At 37.7% G+C, this 18,768-nt stretch overlaps 1 protein-coding gene and 1 pseudogene across 1 annotated transcript; both read right to left on the bottom strand.

Annotated features, from left to right (window-relative positions):
- Positions 1 to 5,696: 5,696 nt before the first annotated feature.
- LOC131791080 (uncharacterized) lies at positions 5,697 to 8,948 on the bottom strand (annotated as a pseudogene).
- Positions 8,949 to 15,729: 6,781 nt separating this feature from the next.
- On the bottom strand, positions 15,730 to 18,209 carry LOC131791084 (ryncolin-1-like). Its single transcript, XM_059108399.2, has 6 exons — positions 18,088 to 18,209; positions 17,769 to 17,986; positions 17,239 to 17,329; positions 16,946 to 16,992; positions 16,762 to 16,864; positions 15,730 to 16,268 (listed from the first exon to the last, which is right to left on the bottom strand). The coding sequence occupies exons 1-6, from the start codon at positions 18,200 to 18,202 to the stop codon at positions 15,730 to 15,732; spliced, it is 1,113 nt and encodes a 370-aa protein (XP_058964382.2). The 5' UTR covers positions 18,203 to 18,209.
- Between the last annotated feature and the right edge of the window lie 559 nt (positions 18,210 to 18,768).

Here is an 18,768-nt window from a genome sequence, read left to right on the forward strand (position 1 = left end):
CTCGTTCTTTATTGAAAGACTGTTTTAGTACAAATTAAATGAAACATTACATCATAGTGCGGAAATGACAGGAAGTTCTCCTCTCTGAGTTGTTTAAAGGCAATCCAATTTTTTCAGTTTAATTTCGTTTTTTATCGTAATTTTCGTTGTTTTTTGTCACCCGATGGCTTCAATATGACAGAAGAAACCTGCGTTATTTGTTCAAGCTTTGTGAGGCCTAATTACTTTTTACAGCCTTTACTTTCTCAAATCATTTGAACAGTACCCTTACAGCTAGGACGTAAGGTTAGTTTTTCATTTATCATTTATCTTTTATGTATGATATGTTTCATTAATTGTAATAGACGAACCCGCTGCTTTTAAATATTGTGATTCAAATGAAGAAAAAAACCCCAGCTCTGAGAAACATTAAAAGGGGCTTAGATTGATTAAATTAACTGAATCACACCCAAGATAAATGAAGAGGCCTTCCAGCTTATTGTGAAAAGTCACACCGTGGTCTGAAATGAAGTACCTTATATCTGCAAATTTAAGTTGAGTTTTGTTGAAGGAGATGACTCGCTTAGCTGTACTTGTAAACAAACCGGTCCACCTGTAGTGACGTTAGGACTCCTAATTTTTTCCTCGCCACAAAAATCCTTGGTTTTACTAGCTGGGTTGATTTTATAAATTGACTTCCGTAGAGAGATTCTATAAATGTGACGTTTCGAGCGTTAGGCTTTCATCAGAGTGAATCGATGAATTCTGGGATGTGCGTTGTTTATATAGAAAAAATCGGAGCTACGCTAATTGGTGGGACCTTGGTAACGTGAAAAACAGATGATGAATTAGTTTAATGAGAGCGTTCGTCAGAGCCTTTCGCTCACACGAACGCTCAAAACGTCAGCTTTGAAACTCTATACGGTGGCCAATTTACGTTATCAGTTCATAATACTGAATTACCACGTTTATGCAATAGATGACATTTGCGGTGGTTCAGGTGAAATTATTAGTGCGATCCAATTATTTCCCAAGGTGATGAATGAAAGGATAAGTTTTTGCATTATCAACTCATTCATAAAACTAATTATCTAACTAGAGATAAGTTCGTTAGCACCACTACAGGCAAAGACCATGGGTCGACTTGTGGTGTAGTCAAGCGTTTGGATTTAGGGTATATTAAAAAGTAACTTGAAATACACGAAACTCTAGGAGTGGTCAGTGGAGATGAAATTTGTCGCAGTAACCCCGCAATTCTTATTTGAAGTTTGAACAACGGACAATTTGTTGGTTTGTAGAGGTGAGATCTTTCTCAACTTTTGCATGAAAAGGGGTATCAGAAAACTGTTTCAGAACTTGTTATTGACAGAGGTCGGACCCGCCAAAAAACACTGTATCGCCTTTGTCGGCCATTTTGACAACTTAATACGTCTCTGCGCTTACTAAGACTTCCTGAGCGCCGCCCGATCTTCCAAAGAAGGGTTGGAAAATTAAGAGTTACGACTCAGTTTATTTGTATCGTGACGGCATTTCCTGATGAAAAGAAATTTTGCGAAGTCCATTTAGACTTTCGAACCTGAAGTCTCTCGAAAGTATATGAATTCGAGGTGTTAGGATGATCACAGATAAAGGCTTTCAATTGAACACGGTACCACACCGCCACACCGACGCTGTTCTACAGTTTCTTTAGAAACATACGCTCTTGACTAGAAATGGGTGTCCAGAAAAAATCACAGCAGACGGCCTGTTTGAACAACATGTGATCGACTAAAGTGTCTTAGTCACATCTGGTAACTAAACAACTAATAGCGAAACTCTCCATGAATCATGGAACTTATTTCAGAATATATCAGACGAAGATATATTTTTTCAATGATATCGTCTTCAGCAAAGCTGATAATTAGTGTCGTAATCAAATTGTGCTGTTTAACTCACGAACAATTTTTCCTCACTCGCATTCTTGGCATATATTTTGCAGATCAGCAAAGTAGATTTTCACACTTTGAATGTTTCCTCAAAGCTGAATACGTGTGCGCTTTTTTGGTGCTCTTTGTGAAAAAAGTCTGAAGGAGGGCTGATTCTGGTAAAAAAGAACATCAAGCGCTGGTGACCCGCGTACATCAAGCCTTGACGTACGTGGTCACCAGCGAGTTCTTTTCCAAACAATTTCCACCCTAAAACACGCAAGATAACTTTTTCAATGTGGCAAGCGATGGTAATTCAGGCAAACCAACCGAATTCGTTGTTGTTGTTCTTGTTTTCTTTCCTTTTTAGTTTTGAATAAGACAATCTCTCTTCAGCTCAACCTTCTTAGAGAAAGGATAATAAAATGTAAATTTGGGACGGAATCGCCGCCTTGCTTAATAAACTGTGGGAGAAGCAACCAATTTTTAAAACCAAAAACCAAAAATTATGAAATAAAACTATTACAAATACCTTCTAAATTTTAAAGCGACCTTCCGAAAACACATCTGTATGGTGAAATTGCTCGTTATGGTTGAATAGTCGAGCTGTAGCACAATATGTTGAATGATGTAAATTTTCAAATCATCTGGAGCTTAAGTGCTCCTCCAAGACAAAAATGAAATAAAACTAATTCAAACACGAAACCAATCACAGGAGAACAAAAATTAGCAAAACCCTTCTCGTCCCATTTAAAATCACAATAAATTAGACGGGTTTAAGAGACACGTGGTAATGATCCTATGCGCTTCACGCTTTAACCAGATGAGTAAAATCTGATTAACTTGTGGTTAAGTATATAGTCTATTGAACACGTCAACGCGTAAAAAGGGAGTCTTACGTGAATAAATATAGCACACGCTGAGAATGTCAATTTGGGCTACGTTTGTCAATTCAATACAGCAAAGACGTTGGAAAGAAACGAATTTAAGCTAAGCTTATCTCCGTCTGCGTACCTCCGTCTCCTGTCTTTTGCATTAAAAAAAAAACATATCAGTACATTATGAGTGATCTCTTTAACTCTTTAGGGTCAAAACTGAGGGATAAGACATTATCTAGATTGACGCATTGTGAATTTTCAGCTCATTTTTCGAGTAAATAATATTATGAATACTCTCTATTTAATTTCCCAGAGCGTGGGACAAATATTAAGTTGGGTTAAATTCTTAGGAGAATGGTAACCTTGGCGGTCTCCTGATTCCCTTCTCACACGTGCAATTAGTTAAGGCAAATAAGATCCCGCTTGAAATGAAATATTAAAAGGAGATTTCTTCCTTTATGTATTGGTGCGTAAAAAAGACGAATACATGTCTGTTTCGTCTTGTTGAGTTCTTCGGCGGTTTCAGCTCTCATCACTAGCTGTATTTTGAAGTTTATTTTTGTTCCAAAGGTGGAAACTTCCTGTGCACCTTAAAAACCAATCTTTTTTTTTTAACACCACTTAAGTGTAAAGCGTATGTGTAGACAGAACCTTGATTATAAAGTGCACCTGGAATAAGAAAAAAAACCGCCTTTCTTCCTCATGGTTCGTTAGAAAACGATAGATTATTTTAATTTGTCGTGTAGGATACCGAGAATATGTGCCATATATATTATCTGGATTTTTTATGTAACAGTCAAAGAAATTGCAGAAAAAAGAGGCTCTGAAAACCGAGGCCTCGAAGAAGTTCGAACTTGATCATGTACTTCTCAGATTCTGTTCGAGTTCTAAATGTGAGCCGACTTTCTACGCCACAAATGTAAGAAAAACCCCTTATTTGAAGTCTGTCAAAGACAAAAAGCTAAAAAAGAGGCATCTTCAGTAAGGCTTAAGGAAAGCAGGTGAATTTTGCTCCTGGTATCAACCACTCAATATTGTCAATTTAACAAGTTGGTTATATTTTTTATCGTATGTGGTGATCGTTTGGGCAAGAGTAATCCTATTATTCGTGACAGTTATAGACGCTTTGACTTATAATGACATCTACGCACGATTTTGCAAAGACCCGAAATTTTGAGGAAAGCAAAGAAATATATGTTATTTTCCGGCTAAGAGTCGGTCCGTATGATGAAAAACTGTGACCTCGGTATAGTTTTTCACCCCAGTACGGACCGACCCTTAGCCACTAAATAACATATATATATATATATATATATATGTATATTTTTTTTTTCAATTTTTTTTTAACTTAGCGAAATTCTCTCCAAAAGGACCCGAATGATTTAGGACTGTAAATACGGCAAGATCCTCCATAAACTGATCAATTTTTGAGCGAGTAAATGGTAGTTAAAATAGAGGTGATGCAAATGAAAGAGAGATGCTTCACCGAAACATTTTCATTTGCGTAATGATAAAAGTGATTTAAAAAGCTTCCAAATAAACTTTGAAACATTATTTTTACAAGTATCTGTCACAATCTGACACCTGTCAATTAGACAGCGCGTAAGAGAAAAAAAGCGCGTGCTCACTTTTGAAAAACAACAACGAAACTGGTTTAACAAGGACTGCCACGACAATGTTTCTTCAAAACAGTCAATGATCGAGTATTATTCACTCTCATCGACGATTGATTCACCTACGAAGATTTACCTCTGTTCATTAAATAAACGGCGAGGAAATTAATCGTAAGTAAATTCAAATTTTTTATTTTGAAGTTCTGAGAGTTTGCTCGTTTGTTTGCTGCAATGGCGTTGTAAATCTGGTCTTTCCTCTACAAAAACTAAATTCGACTGATACGCTCCAACCAGACACAAGGGGATTTAATGCAGCCTTTTCTCATTGAATTCCTTCAGTTTCTGTTGTCCAATTTACGATACAAATGTCCAAATTGAACGGACTTGGAAAGACTCACCAAGAGCGCATATTTGTTGTAGATCTGCTGAAATTCAAACTTCGCTCGCCCTATGAAAGGTTTAAATTGCATTCTTGTTAATGCTCTCGATTAGTCGCGTAGGACTTAATATTATGACACCGCCTTCTAGAAGAATTTTAATCCTGTACTCAGTGATTGGTATAGATTTGGGTATTGTTCGATACCTCTAATCTGTTCGAGCCCAAATACACGCAAATAAATAGAGAATAATACATGGACGCGCGTAGTGACGGATGTCGAGTTGAACACGAGAAGAGAAATTCATATCTACAAGCAACCATGTATCATTTTGTTTATCATATATAGTCCCCTAACATAATATTTGCCCACTAAACTTTGTTAAGTGTTGCAAAATTGATGTCTTTTAATTTTTGTGATGCCTTAGCTGTTTAGGTAACATCAATTATCAATCTCGATTAACCAAGTTATGTAATGGGAGACTTCTTGGCAACTCAATGGAAATAAAATTTGTAAAGGAAAAATGAAAAGAAAAAGCTTCTTCTAATTCTCGAGCCGACAGAGCAGGCGTAATATTAGGAACGAGTGCTCTGTGTCTTCTCAGTAAAAATCTCAGCTGCCATCTTTAATTTTCACAGAAATAAAAGCTGGGACAAGAAATAAATCACACCAACGGGGTGAGCAACAGTCAAAAGTAAGGAGAGGGGAGGGAGGGGGCAATTGAAAAAAATAATAATTTCCTTTCAAATTGATCCAAATCCCGCCATACGTTAGCATGTGGGAAAGTCCTAAAAATAGTTCATTATTGTTGATTTACGCCTTCGCTTTCAATGCCATAATAATAATGTGTGAGTAAAATGAAAACAAAAATGGAAACTGTCAGCTATGTTTCGTGTTTATTTCCAAGTCTAGGGATCCGCTTTCAGAGGAAAAAAAACCAAACAAATTGAGACAAAGTTAAAAATAAATAATAACAAGCTAAGCAAATCCTTCCTGATGGAGGTAACTTTGAACGAACCGAAATGTTGGTTTCATGATGCCAAGGCTGAAAGGGAATTATACATAGCACTGCAATCTGTTAAGCTTAAATTTACTTCGGAAAATAGCAACTGCAATGAGTGCTCTAAACTCTAACTCCTTTCGACTCATGTCTACCTAACGTTTCTTGCTTTTTACATATTTTAATTGTGTACTTCTTGGCGTTAATTTATCTGAAAGTCCACGATAAACAACAACAACATTCTCTACAAGACATGTAAGAATACATCTATTTACAATAATAAAAGGTTGAATGATCTTATCAGGAGTCGCATGGAGGGCTAATTGGACTGATAAGTTGTTATATTATATTCACAACAAAAATCTCATCCCTGATTGGTCAATAATCGATACAAAATGTGTTATAGTATGCCGAATCATTGTTATAACAGCAAAACAAGCAAAGAGTATGGGCTGAATAAAGTTCACGCCCCGGACATCTCGAGTAATATGTTTACGGTATATTGCGATTCTTCCTATCCATAACAATACATACAAGTTGAAAACAAACGTTTCAGACATGCAAAAAGTACCAATTCCCGAGAGTGCCTTTAGATACGCTGTTACTAAGATATTACATTAAAGTTTTGTTTTGCCTAGGTGGATAAGTTGATACAAAGATCTTTAAAATGAAATCGTATATCAAAAGATGACTTGTACATTAAATATGAGGACGTCACCATTTAAGGATAAAGAACGGATTTTCGACAGACGCAAAAATCTCAAGCTGAAGGTTCAAGATGCTCTAATCCTAACGTATGTTCGTTTCCTCCTTCAACTCCAGTTACGGGAGTATCCATTAGCGATTTGCAAAGCGTTTCATTAATTAACGGACATAAATCTTCCAAAAGTCACCGCGCGACAAATCATTCGCCATGTCATCACATTCCCATCTGTCATGGCCTGGCGACGTGGCCCAATGATAGTAACCTGAAATGAATGCTGAGAATATATACAGCTCCGTATACCCTTGATGTCCCCATTTTCCAACACGATACTTGTCGTTTTCCTTGCCCCAAATTGTGCAATCACTTGCAAGGAATGAGTTGTCTCCCTTCAGTTTCTCAAATGAGCCACAGGCTTTGGGAAAAACGTCGGTATCACCGGCAAAGAACCTGGCTACAGCTTCACCAGAGCTGTTCGCGGCCGTTTTGACATGAAACGTTCGTCCATGTCGCTGTTTATGGCAGTGGAATCTCAGCTGATTGAAAGATATGCGGGATCTCAGCTCTCGCATACCGTCAGGAGAGAGAACCATTCTGTTGTTGCCATAACGACTGACTCCTGCATATGTCTTTTCAATATTCAAATTGGTGGGGGGGGCAACTCCCCCAGCAATAACGTTATAGATTAGGAGCCAGCCTCCTGCCAGAAATTAAAAAAGAAAATGTGAATCGCACTTCTTGGGAGACCAGAAACAAGTCTGTTGTTCTTATAATAAAAATGGGCGACTTCTAGTTATGCCTTTGCGCCACGGCGCAAAGGTATTGTCGCTTATTCTTCCCACCTACCGACTTGATCCATTTAAAGAAGATAAGATTTTGTTAGTTTGTTATCACCTCAGTGGCTCCAGATAAAAACCTTGCTTTAACCTTAAGCTGGAGTTTTTTTCTGTATTTCAGCTCTTACTTCTCTAAAAGATTCTGTAAAAAATCCTACTTGTTCGGCTCTAACCTTTGGGAACTTTCACTTGAAATGTGGGCCATACCCTAAACTCCTCCCTTAAAACAGATGTTTTCGTTTGTCTGTAGCATTCTTTGAATGTTTTAATTATTTTTCAATATTTTTTCCCCCTCAGGTTCAAACACAAGGCTGCAGGGTTTGCCTCTGCAGCCTTGCTCGTCTACACACAGCCAAAATTGCAGAAACGAGTTATTAACAGTGCTTACCTCCGTCAGTTGTCATGTCACAAAATACTTTTGAAGAACCTCCTTTTTTTTCAGAGACGATCCAGTACTCCCCATCTCCTTTAGAGTCTCCAGCTTCCAAAATGTGCTTGCAGGACAGCGCAGCTGCGAATTTAAATATATTTCATTTTTTAGTGTTACGGTTCAGGCTCAATTGCCAAATTATGTCCTTACAGGAATGACCAGGCTGATTGAAATATAAGCCTCTGGTAGCTGAAAAAGGAAATGAGCTTCAATCTTGATGGATTTACTAATCTTCACTCACTAGTTAAGACGTTAAGAATAGGGGAAAAACCTATACGCAAACTTGAACAGAACTGTCTACACTTATCTTCAAAAATGGGCATTAAAAGGATCGGAGTCCCCAATTGAATATTTATACCATCCTCGTAGCACTTGTAGTGATGTATTTCGTTTGGCAACGTCTAAAGTACAACTTTTCTAGAACAGTCTCACTACTTACGTGTTTCACAATGTTTTCCTTTGTATCCTGGATGACACTGGCCGCTTTTCGTTGTTTGTTTTCGCCCGCGAGAAACATCCATGCAGGAGGCCTGATTAGTAAAACAGAAAGGTGAACTTTTTTCTTCCCGTTCTGCCATCGATAGTTGTTCAGAGTAAACAAATCTTGTTTTCTCGTAACCAGTATTCAGAGTATATAGCAGTAGTTCCGAAACATTGTTCTTGGCAGTGAATAAGATAGGAAAGTTATCAACAAACCTGCTTAACCCAAAACCCACCTGATCAGAGCTATAGTATGAAGATCCTTTCTTCTTTTTAAAATGACCTGGCTTCATCTGCCGTGTTTTATTATTCAACTCACAGCTACGTTTTCCATTGCTGTCACCGCGATGAACATTGATCGACTTACAGCTGTTATTTCCCATACATTTTAACTGGCATTCAAACTCGTCCACAACAACATTGGTCTGGATAACATGACCCACCAAGGCATGGTCTGAAAAGCGAAAAAACGTTCTTTCTTGTAACCAGTAGCTATACAAAGAGTGTATAAGAATCTCTTTTTCTCTTTTTTCCGTTTTTGTTTTGTTTTGTTTTTTTGTTGAAGTATTTACTCACCGACTCGAGTTTCAAAAACGCTTCCACAAAAATCTTTGTTTGCCAGGACAATCAGGATTCCCAAAAGGATGTTAAGAGTAACAATCGCAGACTGGGTCAGCCATAAAACAGCCATACTAAAATTAGCCGTTTTATCTTGTCCAGGTGGAGCTCCCTAGTTTTCTTGTTGCATATCAGCTTTCTTATATTTGCCTTCCTCTGTACGTAAGCAGAGCGTCATTGACTCTCAGTTGAAATACTTATAATCTATAATTCATGATTCCTTTTTATTCACTGCTTTATCGCTAAGTAGGGCCCCTCCTTATTGGATGACAATTTTAATTAATTTTAAGAGGTCATGGGTTCAAATCCCGTACGGGCCTGAATTTTTTTCAGGTCCAATTTACAACTACTCGTTTCAGTAGTGTTCTTAGCTGCGAGGATCTGTTAATTTCATCTCTCCACCGCAGTGCAAATATATGAATTTTCATATATCTAAAATCATAAATATAACACATTTATAATTCAAAGCTCTTCTTCAGTTACGTTGTAGTCCTTTAATTGCTTTTGAGGCCTTATTTTCTCTCTTTTTTTAAAAAAAGGTTTTTTTTTCATAAAATAAAACTGAGAGCTTTGTTATGTTTTTCCTTTTTCTTTTTTGAAAGAGTTAGCACACTTTTCAGAATGTAGACTGGATCAGCCATAAAACAGCCATCCTAAAATTGGCCGTTTTATCTTGTCGAGGTGGAGCTCCTTAGCAGGTAATTTAGTGTTAACAACTGAGTTGAAAACGTAAATTAGCCACCGTAAAGGGTAAAAAGCTGAAGTTTCGAGCTTTAGCCCTTCGTCAGAGCGATTGGATCTGTGGAGCTCCTTAGTTTTCTTGTTGCATATCAGCTTTCTTATATTTGCCTTCCTTTGTCAGCAGAGCGTCATTGACTGACAGTTGAAATACTTATTATCTGTAATACATGATTCCTTTATATTCATCGCTTTACTGCTAACTAGGACCCCTCCTTATTGGATGAGAATTTTAATTAAATATCAACATCATTTATAATTCAAAGCTCTTTTTCAGTTAAGTTTTAGTCCTTTAATTGCTTTTGAGGCCTTATTTTCTCTCTTGTTAAAGAAGGAGTTTATCTCTTTCAAAAATAAAATTTCAATTTCGTTATGTTTTTTAATTTTCTTTTTTGAAGGAGTTAGCACACTTTTCGAAATTTTCACCTAATCTGCATTTATATCTGTCTCCCTTAAAGCGCCTATGACACGAATTTTTTTAAAAATACAGTTATCAGCCAGAAAATGCAAAAACAAATTTCGTGTCAAAGGCACTTTAATTCGTCTTAATTTGTTTTCCTGCACAAGTAGGGCCCCTCCTCATCGGATGACAATTTTAATTAAATATAAACATCATTTATAATTCAAAGCTCTCTTTCAGTTAAGTCTTAATTCTTTAATTGCTTTTGAGGTCTTATTTTCTCTCTTTAAAAAAAGGGATTTTTTTTATAAAATAAAACAGAGAGCTTAGTTTTGTTTTTCCTTTTTCTTTTTTGAAAGAGTTACCACACTTTTCGAAATTTTCACAACATTTCGAAAGCAACCTTAATCTTTCGAAAGGTCCAAAGTATTTGATTGGCTAACGAAAGAACAGATGTCAATCACAAAGTGAACCTTACCTATAATATCAATTGTAATTGGCTTTTAGTGTGGATACCCATCCAATTACAGTTCATTTTTTAATTAATTTAAAAATTAAGAAATTAAACTTCATGTTTCTTGTTCGTTGGCGTAGAATCCAGCCAAGTCGTGGCTCACGAAAACGTGCACTTTTTCGGTAAACAATTACGAAACAAAGAGCTAAACACTTCCCGATGAAAAATGCAGCAAGACTGACCGAACTTGTGACAAGTGGGAAGATCTGAAAGCTGCCTTCCTGATTAGAGGACATGTTAGAGCGACCTTTTAGTTGATAACTCGTTAATTCATGACCATGATAAAAACTCCATTAGGCATAATATATTGGCTTATTTGTTGTAGGTTCAAACACCCGTAAAAACATTCATTTCAAAGTAGAGAATATCGGGAGACTATTGTGCTCCAGAGCAAAGGTATCCTACCTCACAGGCATTGTTCTAGTGTAGTGACAATAGAAACAAGAAACATCAAAGCATATAATTCCTTTTTAAATTGATCCAAATCCCGCCATACGAGTCCTGATAATAGTTCATTACTGTTGATGTATACCTTCGCTTTCAATGCCATAATAATAATGTGTGAGTAAAAATGAAAACAAAAATGGAAACTGTCAGCTAAGTTTCGTGTTTATTCCCAAGTCTAAGGATCCGCTTTCAGAGCAAAAAAACTGACCAAATTAAGAGAGGATGTCGGCGTCCATCGAACAAATTTGAAATATTGTGGCAAGTCGCCCAATATTCGTTTTCACTCCTACTTTCACATTTTGTAGCCCAGTATGTTCTCATAATTGTGGTGTAGTTTTTTTGTGAAAATATATTTTGGTTTTTCGAGAAATGACTTTTTTCGTACGACCGCTCAAATATGCAAATTTTCACCGTGAATATTACCCCAGTTGTGTGACTTCATGTAACGATTCCACTCGACCTCCGGCATTTCTGTCAACGTAATCCTTTGTTTTATCACCTAAACTTAATCCCCTGTCATTATTGAAGCTGGAAAAGAATGTTTATTTTTTGGTGAATATTTTTGTCCGACATACTTTTCCCATGTCGACTAGTAGCATCAAAACAAAGACAGTTTTAACAATGACCGATATGACAGAATCTACTAAGCTTCAAGCTTTTAAAAGACAAAGGGATGGTTATATAGTTACTGTAAAAATTTCCTTGTGCATTTATGTTGTTCTATCTTGAGACGAACTCAAATTCAGGCAAAATTTACCTGATAGCGACTATGAAATATACATGGTGTGCCTACTTGTCGCCACCGTTAACTGGCATAAATCACTACAATCTGCAAAAAAATCTAACATAGCACTCTTGTTTATGATTTTACTAGCTGTTTCGATGATCACGTTAATTATGCTCTACCAAATTCTAGCCAGACTTGAGTTCCAGTTTTTATATCTTCTCTATCTTAATATATCAGTTGCATGACAAGCGTGACACAGAAATTCAAAGATGAGTCAACCTCCGAAATATCAAGAGATGAGTTTTTTCCCTCTTCGCATGACATCTAGGAAAACCTTTCAGGAATCACTGCATTCAGAAAACTAAAATGTCTAGATCCGTCAATGATTCCTTTGCCGGCTGAAGTCAGAAAATGGTTACAATAGTCAATTTGATTGACAAGGTACATCATGATCTGTTTTATAAGCGTCTCATCTTACATGCTAACATGGAGATTTGCTGTTCAGTTAAATCGTTCACTGGTGGAAATTGTGGGTTTAGTTATCGAGAAGACCCAAGTTGTATATCTCAAGTCTTTCTCTTGCGTGGTTGTTAAAAAGACATTTCAAGTCACTTGCGGAGTAGCAAGTTTTCAGACCCAGAATATGAGGTTGATCTTATTTTGTTGCGTGCCGACATCTTCGAGACGCCAAAAGATATTGATGATTTTACAAACTGCCCCACTCATAGATCAAATCTCGGTGTTGGGTGGAGTCGTGGTTCCAGCAGATGTAGGGTACCAAAAGAAGTGTCCGGCCATGGTAAGGTAGGGTTAAGTCGATTCTAAAAGCCGATAGGGGAATTGGCAAGCGTGTATCACAGATGGAACTCAAGAAGTCTGGAAAATTCGTACAATCTGGCTTCGGTAAGTAGGCTACTTACCACCGTGAGCAGCTTCAATAATGACATGGGATTAAGTTTAGATGATAAAACAAAAGATTATATTGACAGAAATACCGAAGGTCTGGTATATTCGCTACATGAGGTCACACAACTGGGGTAATATTCACGATGAAAATTTGCATATTTGAGCGGTCGAACGAAAAAAATAATTTCTCGAAAACTGAAATATATTTTCACAAAAAAACTACACCACAATTATTAGAACATACTTGGCTTCAAAATATGGGAGTAGGAGTGAAAGAAAATTTTAGGCGACTTGCCGCTGTTTGTCTGATGCATGCTGACATTAGCTCTTAAAACAAAGTAAAAAATAAATAACAGCAAGATAAGGAAATCCTTCCTGATGGAGGTAACTATGAATGAACTGAACAGGTGATGTTCTCTGGGCATGGTACAAATCATGAAAAGATATTTGTGACTTACACGCACTAGTGAAGCGCGTCAAGATCCGAAGTCAATCTTCTCCTTGAATAAACAATGACGTCAGACGAAAGATGAACTTAAGGTTTAAGTTGTTCAAGAGAGCTGTTAGCGCTAAAGATCAAGAAATTTATACAAGATACAAGATAATAAGAAATGAGATTACATCTGAGATAAGAAACGCTAAGGTATAGTACTTCAACGAGAAGTTAGCTGAAGTTAAGTCTGCAGCGGCTTACAGTGGAATTTAATTGCGGAAGCGACAAATCCAGTCAGAAGGAAAAGAATCGGTCCGTTAAAGAGGGAGGACGGAAGCCTTGCTGTAGATGACACAGAAAAGGCAAACTTAATACATGATTTCTTTGCTAATATCGGCACTAGACTTGGACGAGCCAACAGCGATCGCACTGGTTCAGTGCCCTCTGTGACTGATATCACCGTCAGCGAGGATTCGGTGCGACGCAAACTAAAAGCAATCAAGCCGAATAAATCAGCAGGTCCAGATGACATTCCACCAAAATTATTAAAACTAGCTGAGGCTGCCATAATCTCTCTCTTGACTGGTATATTCTCATTCTGTGCTTACCTCGGAGAACCTTCACCGATTGGAAGAAAGCTCGCCTGATTCTGGTGTACAAGAAAGATGACGAAGCTGACACGAACAACTACAGCCCGATATCGCTTCTGAGTGTTCCCAGCAAGATTATGGAATCTTGTGTATCCGATATAGTGGTTCGACATGTTTTCAAAAATAACTTGGTTGCAGATAAACAGTGGGCCTACCGCGAGGGGCACCTTCTCTTTCAATGCCTCAATAATAATGTGTGAGTAAAAATAAAAACAAAATGGAAACTGTCAGCTAAGTTTCGTGTTTATTCCCTAGTCTAAGGAGCCGCAGAAAAAAATTAAAACAAAGCAAAACATAAATAACAACAAGATAAGCACATCCTTCGTGATGGAGGTAACTATGAATGAACTGAACTATTGGTTTCATGATCACAAGGCTAAAAGAGAATCATACGCAGCACTACAATCTGTTGAGCTTAAATTTACTTCGGAAAATGGCAACTGTGATAAGTGCTCTAAATTCCAGCTCATTTCGACTCGTGTCTACCTAACGTATTTTGCTTTTTACATACTTCTTTGTGTACCTCTTGGCTTTAATTTATCTGAAAATCCGCGATTAACAACATTCTTAAAAAGACAAGTGAGAATACACCTATTTACAGTAAAAAAGATTGAATGATCTTATCATGAGTCGCAGGGAAGGTTAATTGGACTGATAAATTGTTAAATTGTATTCACAACAAAACATCTCATCCCTGAATGGTCGATGATCGATACAAAATGTGTTATAGTATGCCGACTTGTTGTTATAATAGTAAAACACGCAAAGAGTGCGGGCTGCATGAAGTCCATGCCCCTGACAACTTGAGTGACGTGCTTCAGGTGCATATTGCGATTCTTCCTATCCATAACAATACATATAAGTTGAGAAATAGTGTTTAAGACATCCAACAAATACCAATTCCCGAGAGAGGCCCGACGGTTTCTGAGAATACAACAATGGTGCCTTTAGATACGCTGTTACTTAGATATTACATTAACTTTTGTTTTCCCAAGGTGTTAAGTTGATAAGTTGATTTAAAGATCTTTAAAATTAACTCGGTTATTAAAAGATGATAAATGAATAAAGGGGTAAGTTTCTAAAGAAACTGTGGTGCTGCGTCGGTGGGAGAGTATAGCAGGTAATTTAGTGTTAACAACTGGGTTGAAAACGTAAATTAGCCACTGTAAAGGGTAAAAAAGGCTAACGTTTCGAGCGTTAGCCCTTCGTCAGAGCGATTGGAGGAATTGTGGGTTGTGTGTGGGTTTATATGCAGAAAGTGGAGCTACGCCATTGGTGGGAGTATGCTGACGAGAAAACAGGAATAAATTAATTGAATGAAAAGCGCTCGTTGATTCCTTGGGGATTAAGGATGCCGATTTGGAAGATAAATTTTTGTTCTAGTGTTTTACGGCTTTCCGAACTGCCTAGATGTAAGGAAAGGCCGCAAACTACCATATGCTGTTTAGAATGATTTGGAAGATTAAAGTGTCTAGCGACTGGTTTGGGATGCGTCCTTGTCATTTCTTTCCACTACGCGAAGGTGTTCTCGGAATCGGTCACCTAGTCGTCTTCCTGTTTCGCCGATGTATAACTTATTGCAATAAGTGCAAGTTATGCAGTAAATAACATTGGCGGAGGTACACGTAAAGCGATCAGTGATCTTAATGGATCTCTTGGGTCCCGATATTTTCTCTACATTATGAATGAAAGGACAAATTTTGCATCGTGAGCGAGCGCATTTAAAAGTTCCAGATTGGTCATTGGTTTGAAATGAACTCCGGACTAAAAAGTTGCCTACGTTTTTGTCACGTTTGAATGAAATAAGTTGGGGGTTGAGAAAAGATAGTGCCAGTCTCTGAATCTATCATTCTTAAAAATTTTAATTCACTCCAAAACGATTCAGAGACTGGCACTATCTTTTCGCAACATATTAAAAGATGAGTTGTATATTCAATATGAGGAGGTTGCTATTCATGGAAAAAGAACGAATTTTCGACAGGCGCAAAAATCTTAAGCTGAAAGTTCATGATGCTGTAATCTTAACGTATCTTTGTTTGCTGCTTCCACGTCAGTTGCGGGAGTTTTCACTTAGGAGTCGCAAAGCGTTGCATTCATTAACGGACATAAATCTTCCAAAAGTCGCCGCGCGACAAATCGTCCGCCACGTCATCGCATAGCCAGATGTGATATCCAGGCCACGTGCGCCAATGAGATCGACCCCGAATGAATGCTGAGTATATATACAGCTCCTTATACCCTTCATGTCCCCATTTTCCAACACGATATGCACCGTTTTCCTTCCCCCATTCTACGCATCTACTTGCAAGGACTGAGTTGTCTCCCTTGAGTTTCTCAAATGAGCCACAGGCTTTGGGAAAAGCGTCGGCATCACCGGCAAAGAACCTGGCTACAGCTTCACCAGAGCTGTTCGCGGCCGTTTTGACATGAAACGTTCGTCCATGTTGCTGTTTACGGCAGTGGAATCTCAGCTGAGTGAAAGATATGCGGGATCTCAGCTCTCGCATACCGTTAGGTGAGAGAACCATTCTGTTGTTTCTGTAACGACTGACTCCTTCATATGTCTCTTCTTTATTCAAATTGGTGGGGGGTACAGTTCCCTCAGCAATAACGTTATAGATTAGGAGCCAGCCTCCTGCCAGAAATTAAAAAAGAAAATGTGAATTGCACTTCTTGGGAGACCGGAAACAAGTCTATTGTTCTTTCGATAAAAAATGGGCGACTTCTAGTTACGCCTTTGCGCCACAGCTTTATCCATTTAAAGAAGATAAGGTAGTAGAATGGTTTTGTTCGTTTGTTATCACCTCAGTGGCTTTAGATAAAAAAAAAACTTGGCTTAACCTCAAGCTGGATTTTTCTCTACATTTCAGCTCTAACGCCTCTAACAGTCTAAAAAAAAACCTGCTCGTTTGGCTCCAGCCTTTGGGAACTTTCACTTGAAATGTAGGCCACACCCTAAACTCCTCCCCTAAAACAGATGTTTTCGTTTGTCTGCAGCATTCTTTAAATGTTTTAATTATTTTTCAATAGTTTCTTTATCTCAGGTTCACACATAAGGGTATGCCTTTGCAGCTTTGCTCTTCTAAACACAGCCAAAATTGCAGAAACGAGTTATTAACAGTGCATACCTCCATCAGTTGTCATGTCACAAAATACTTTTAAAGGAGTTCCATTTTTTTCAGGGACGATCCAGTACTCCCCATCTCCTTTAGAGTCTCCAGCTTCCAAAATGTGCTTGCAGGACAGCGCAGCTGCGAATTTAAATATATTTCATTTTTTAGTGTTACGGTTCAGGCTCAATTGCCAAATAATGTCCTTACAGGAATGACCAGGCTGATTGAAATATAAGCCTCTGGTAGCTGAAAAAGGAAATGAGCTTTAATCTTGATGGGTTTATTAATCTTCACACACTGGTTAAGACGCTGAGAAAAGGGAAAAAAGCTATACGCAAATTTGAACTGGACTGTCCGCATTTATCTTCAGAAATGGGTTTCAAAAGGAGTCCCCAGTTGAATATTTACACCATCTCCATATCACTTAATAGTCATATATTTTGTTTGGCAACGTCTAAAAGAGAACTTTTCTAGAACAGTCTCACCACTTACGTGTTTCACAATGTTTTCCTATGTATCTTGGATGACACTGGCCGCTTTTAATTGTTTGTTTTCGCCCGCGCGAAACATCCATACAGGAGGCCTGATTAATAAAACAGAAAGGTGAACTTTTTCCTTCCGTTCTGGCATCGATTGTTGTTCAGAGTAAACAAAGCTTGTTTTCTCGTTATCAGTATTCAGACGCTTAATGTGCGATTTCAGAAAAGGAAGTTTGACGTTACCCTTACACTCCTGTCAACACTCAGAGCACGCTATACAAGCAGAAAAAAACCTTTTGGTTCGCAGGTTGTTGCAAAACGGGAATTGTAAATTGATGAAGATAGCTAAGACGCTTGAAGAAACGTTTTCCTAAGATTTTTAACTGCTTGGTGTTCCGTTTACGAAGTGAACGCCTACTCATAAGCCAATAAAAATTGATTCTCTCAGTTTCCATAAGTACATAACAGTAGTTGCGAAGCATTGTTCTTGGCAGTGACTAAGATAGGAAAGTTATCAACAAACCTGCTTAACCCAGAACCCACCTGAACAGAGCTATAGTATGTAGATCCTTTCTTCTTTTTGAAATGACCTGGCTTCATCTGCCGTGTTTTATTATTCAACTCACAGCTACGTTTTCCATTGCTATCACTGGGATGAACATTGATCGACTTACAGCTGTTATTTCCCATACATTTTAACTGGCATTCAAACTCGTCCACAACAACATTGTTCTGGATAACATGACCTACCAAGGCATGGTCTGAAAGGTAAAAAACGTTCTTTCTCGTAACTACTAGCTATAGAAAGAGTGTAAAACAGTGGTTTTTTTCTTTTTTGTCGTTTATTTAAGTATTTACTCACCGACTCGAGTTTCATAAACGCTTCCGCAAAAGTCTTTGTTTGCCAGGACAAACAGGATTCTCAAAAGGATGTTAAGAGTAACAATCGCAAACTGGGTCAGCCATAAAACAGCCATACTAAAATTAGCCGTTTTATCTTGTCCAGATGGAGCTCCTTAGTTTTCTTGTTGCATATCAGCTTTCTTATATTTGCCTTCCTCTGTAAGCAGAGCGTCATTGACTCACAATTGAAATACTTATTGTCTATAATTCATGATTCCTTTTTATTCATCGCTTTAATTGCTCTTCAGTTTGCACGAAAATTTATTTTGTTCGTCGCGGTAAGAGAAAAGTTTGTTTCTACTTTTATTATTATCACTGATATTATAATTCGCCAAATCAACAGAGTGACTTTTGTTCTGGGGAATTTCCAATTAACGGATCGACTTTGCTTACGCGAAACATTCAGACAGGAAGTCTGACATAATTGAAACAAAATAAAAGAAAATTGATTTTTTTCACTAAAACTTATCTATTTCATCCTTTGAGTAACTTTTTTTCTCTTAATTAAGTAACATGTGGATTACATCCATTTAGCTCTGATCACCTTATATCACGTAAAAGTAACAAATGGCCGTTCAAAATCATATCCTCTTTTTAAACTAAAGAACTACTGAGAACGTCGATACAGATGCCGAGAACA

Source organism: Pocillopora verrucosa, chromosome 8 (genome assembly GCF_036669915.1).
Source record: "Pocillopora verrucosa isolate sample1 chromosome 8, ASM3666991v2, whole genome shotgun sequence".
NCBI lineage: Eukaryota > Metazoa > Cnidaria > Anthozoa > Scleractinia > Pocilloporidae > Pocillopora > Pocillopora verrucosa.

What these genes read in the sequence shown, in the direction of transcription:
- LOC131791084 (XM_059108399.2), bottom strand. Translation starts at nt 18,202, where the DNA reads ATGGCTGTTTTATGGCTGACCCAGTTTGCGATTGTTACTCTTAACATC. An exon ending in CGTTTATGAAACTCGAGTCG is followed by an intron (nt 17,987 to 18,087) that starts GTGAGTAAATAC and finishes TTTACCTTTCAG; the next exon opens with ACCATGCCTTGGTAGGTCAT. An exon ending in TGACATGACAACTGATGGAG is followed by an intron (nt 16,269 to 16,761) that starts GTATGCACTGTT and finishes AATTTCTGGCAG; the next exon opens with GAGGCTGGCTCCTAATCTAT.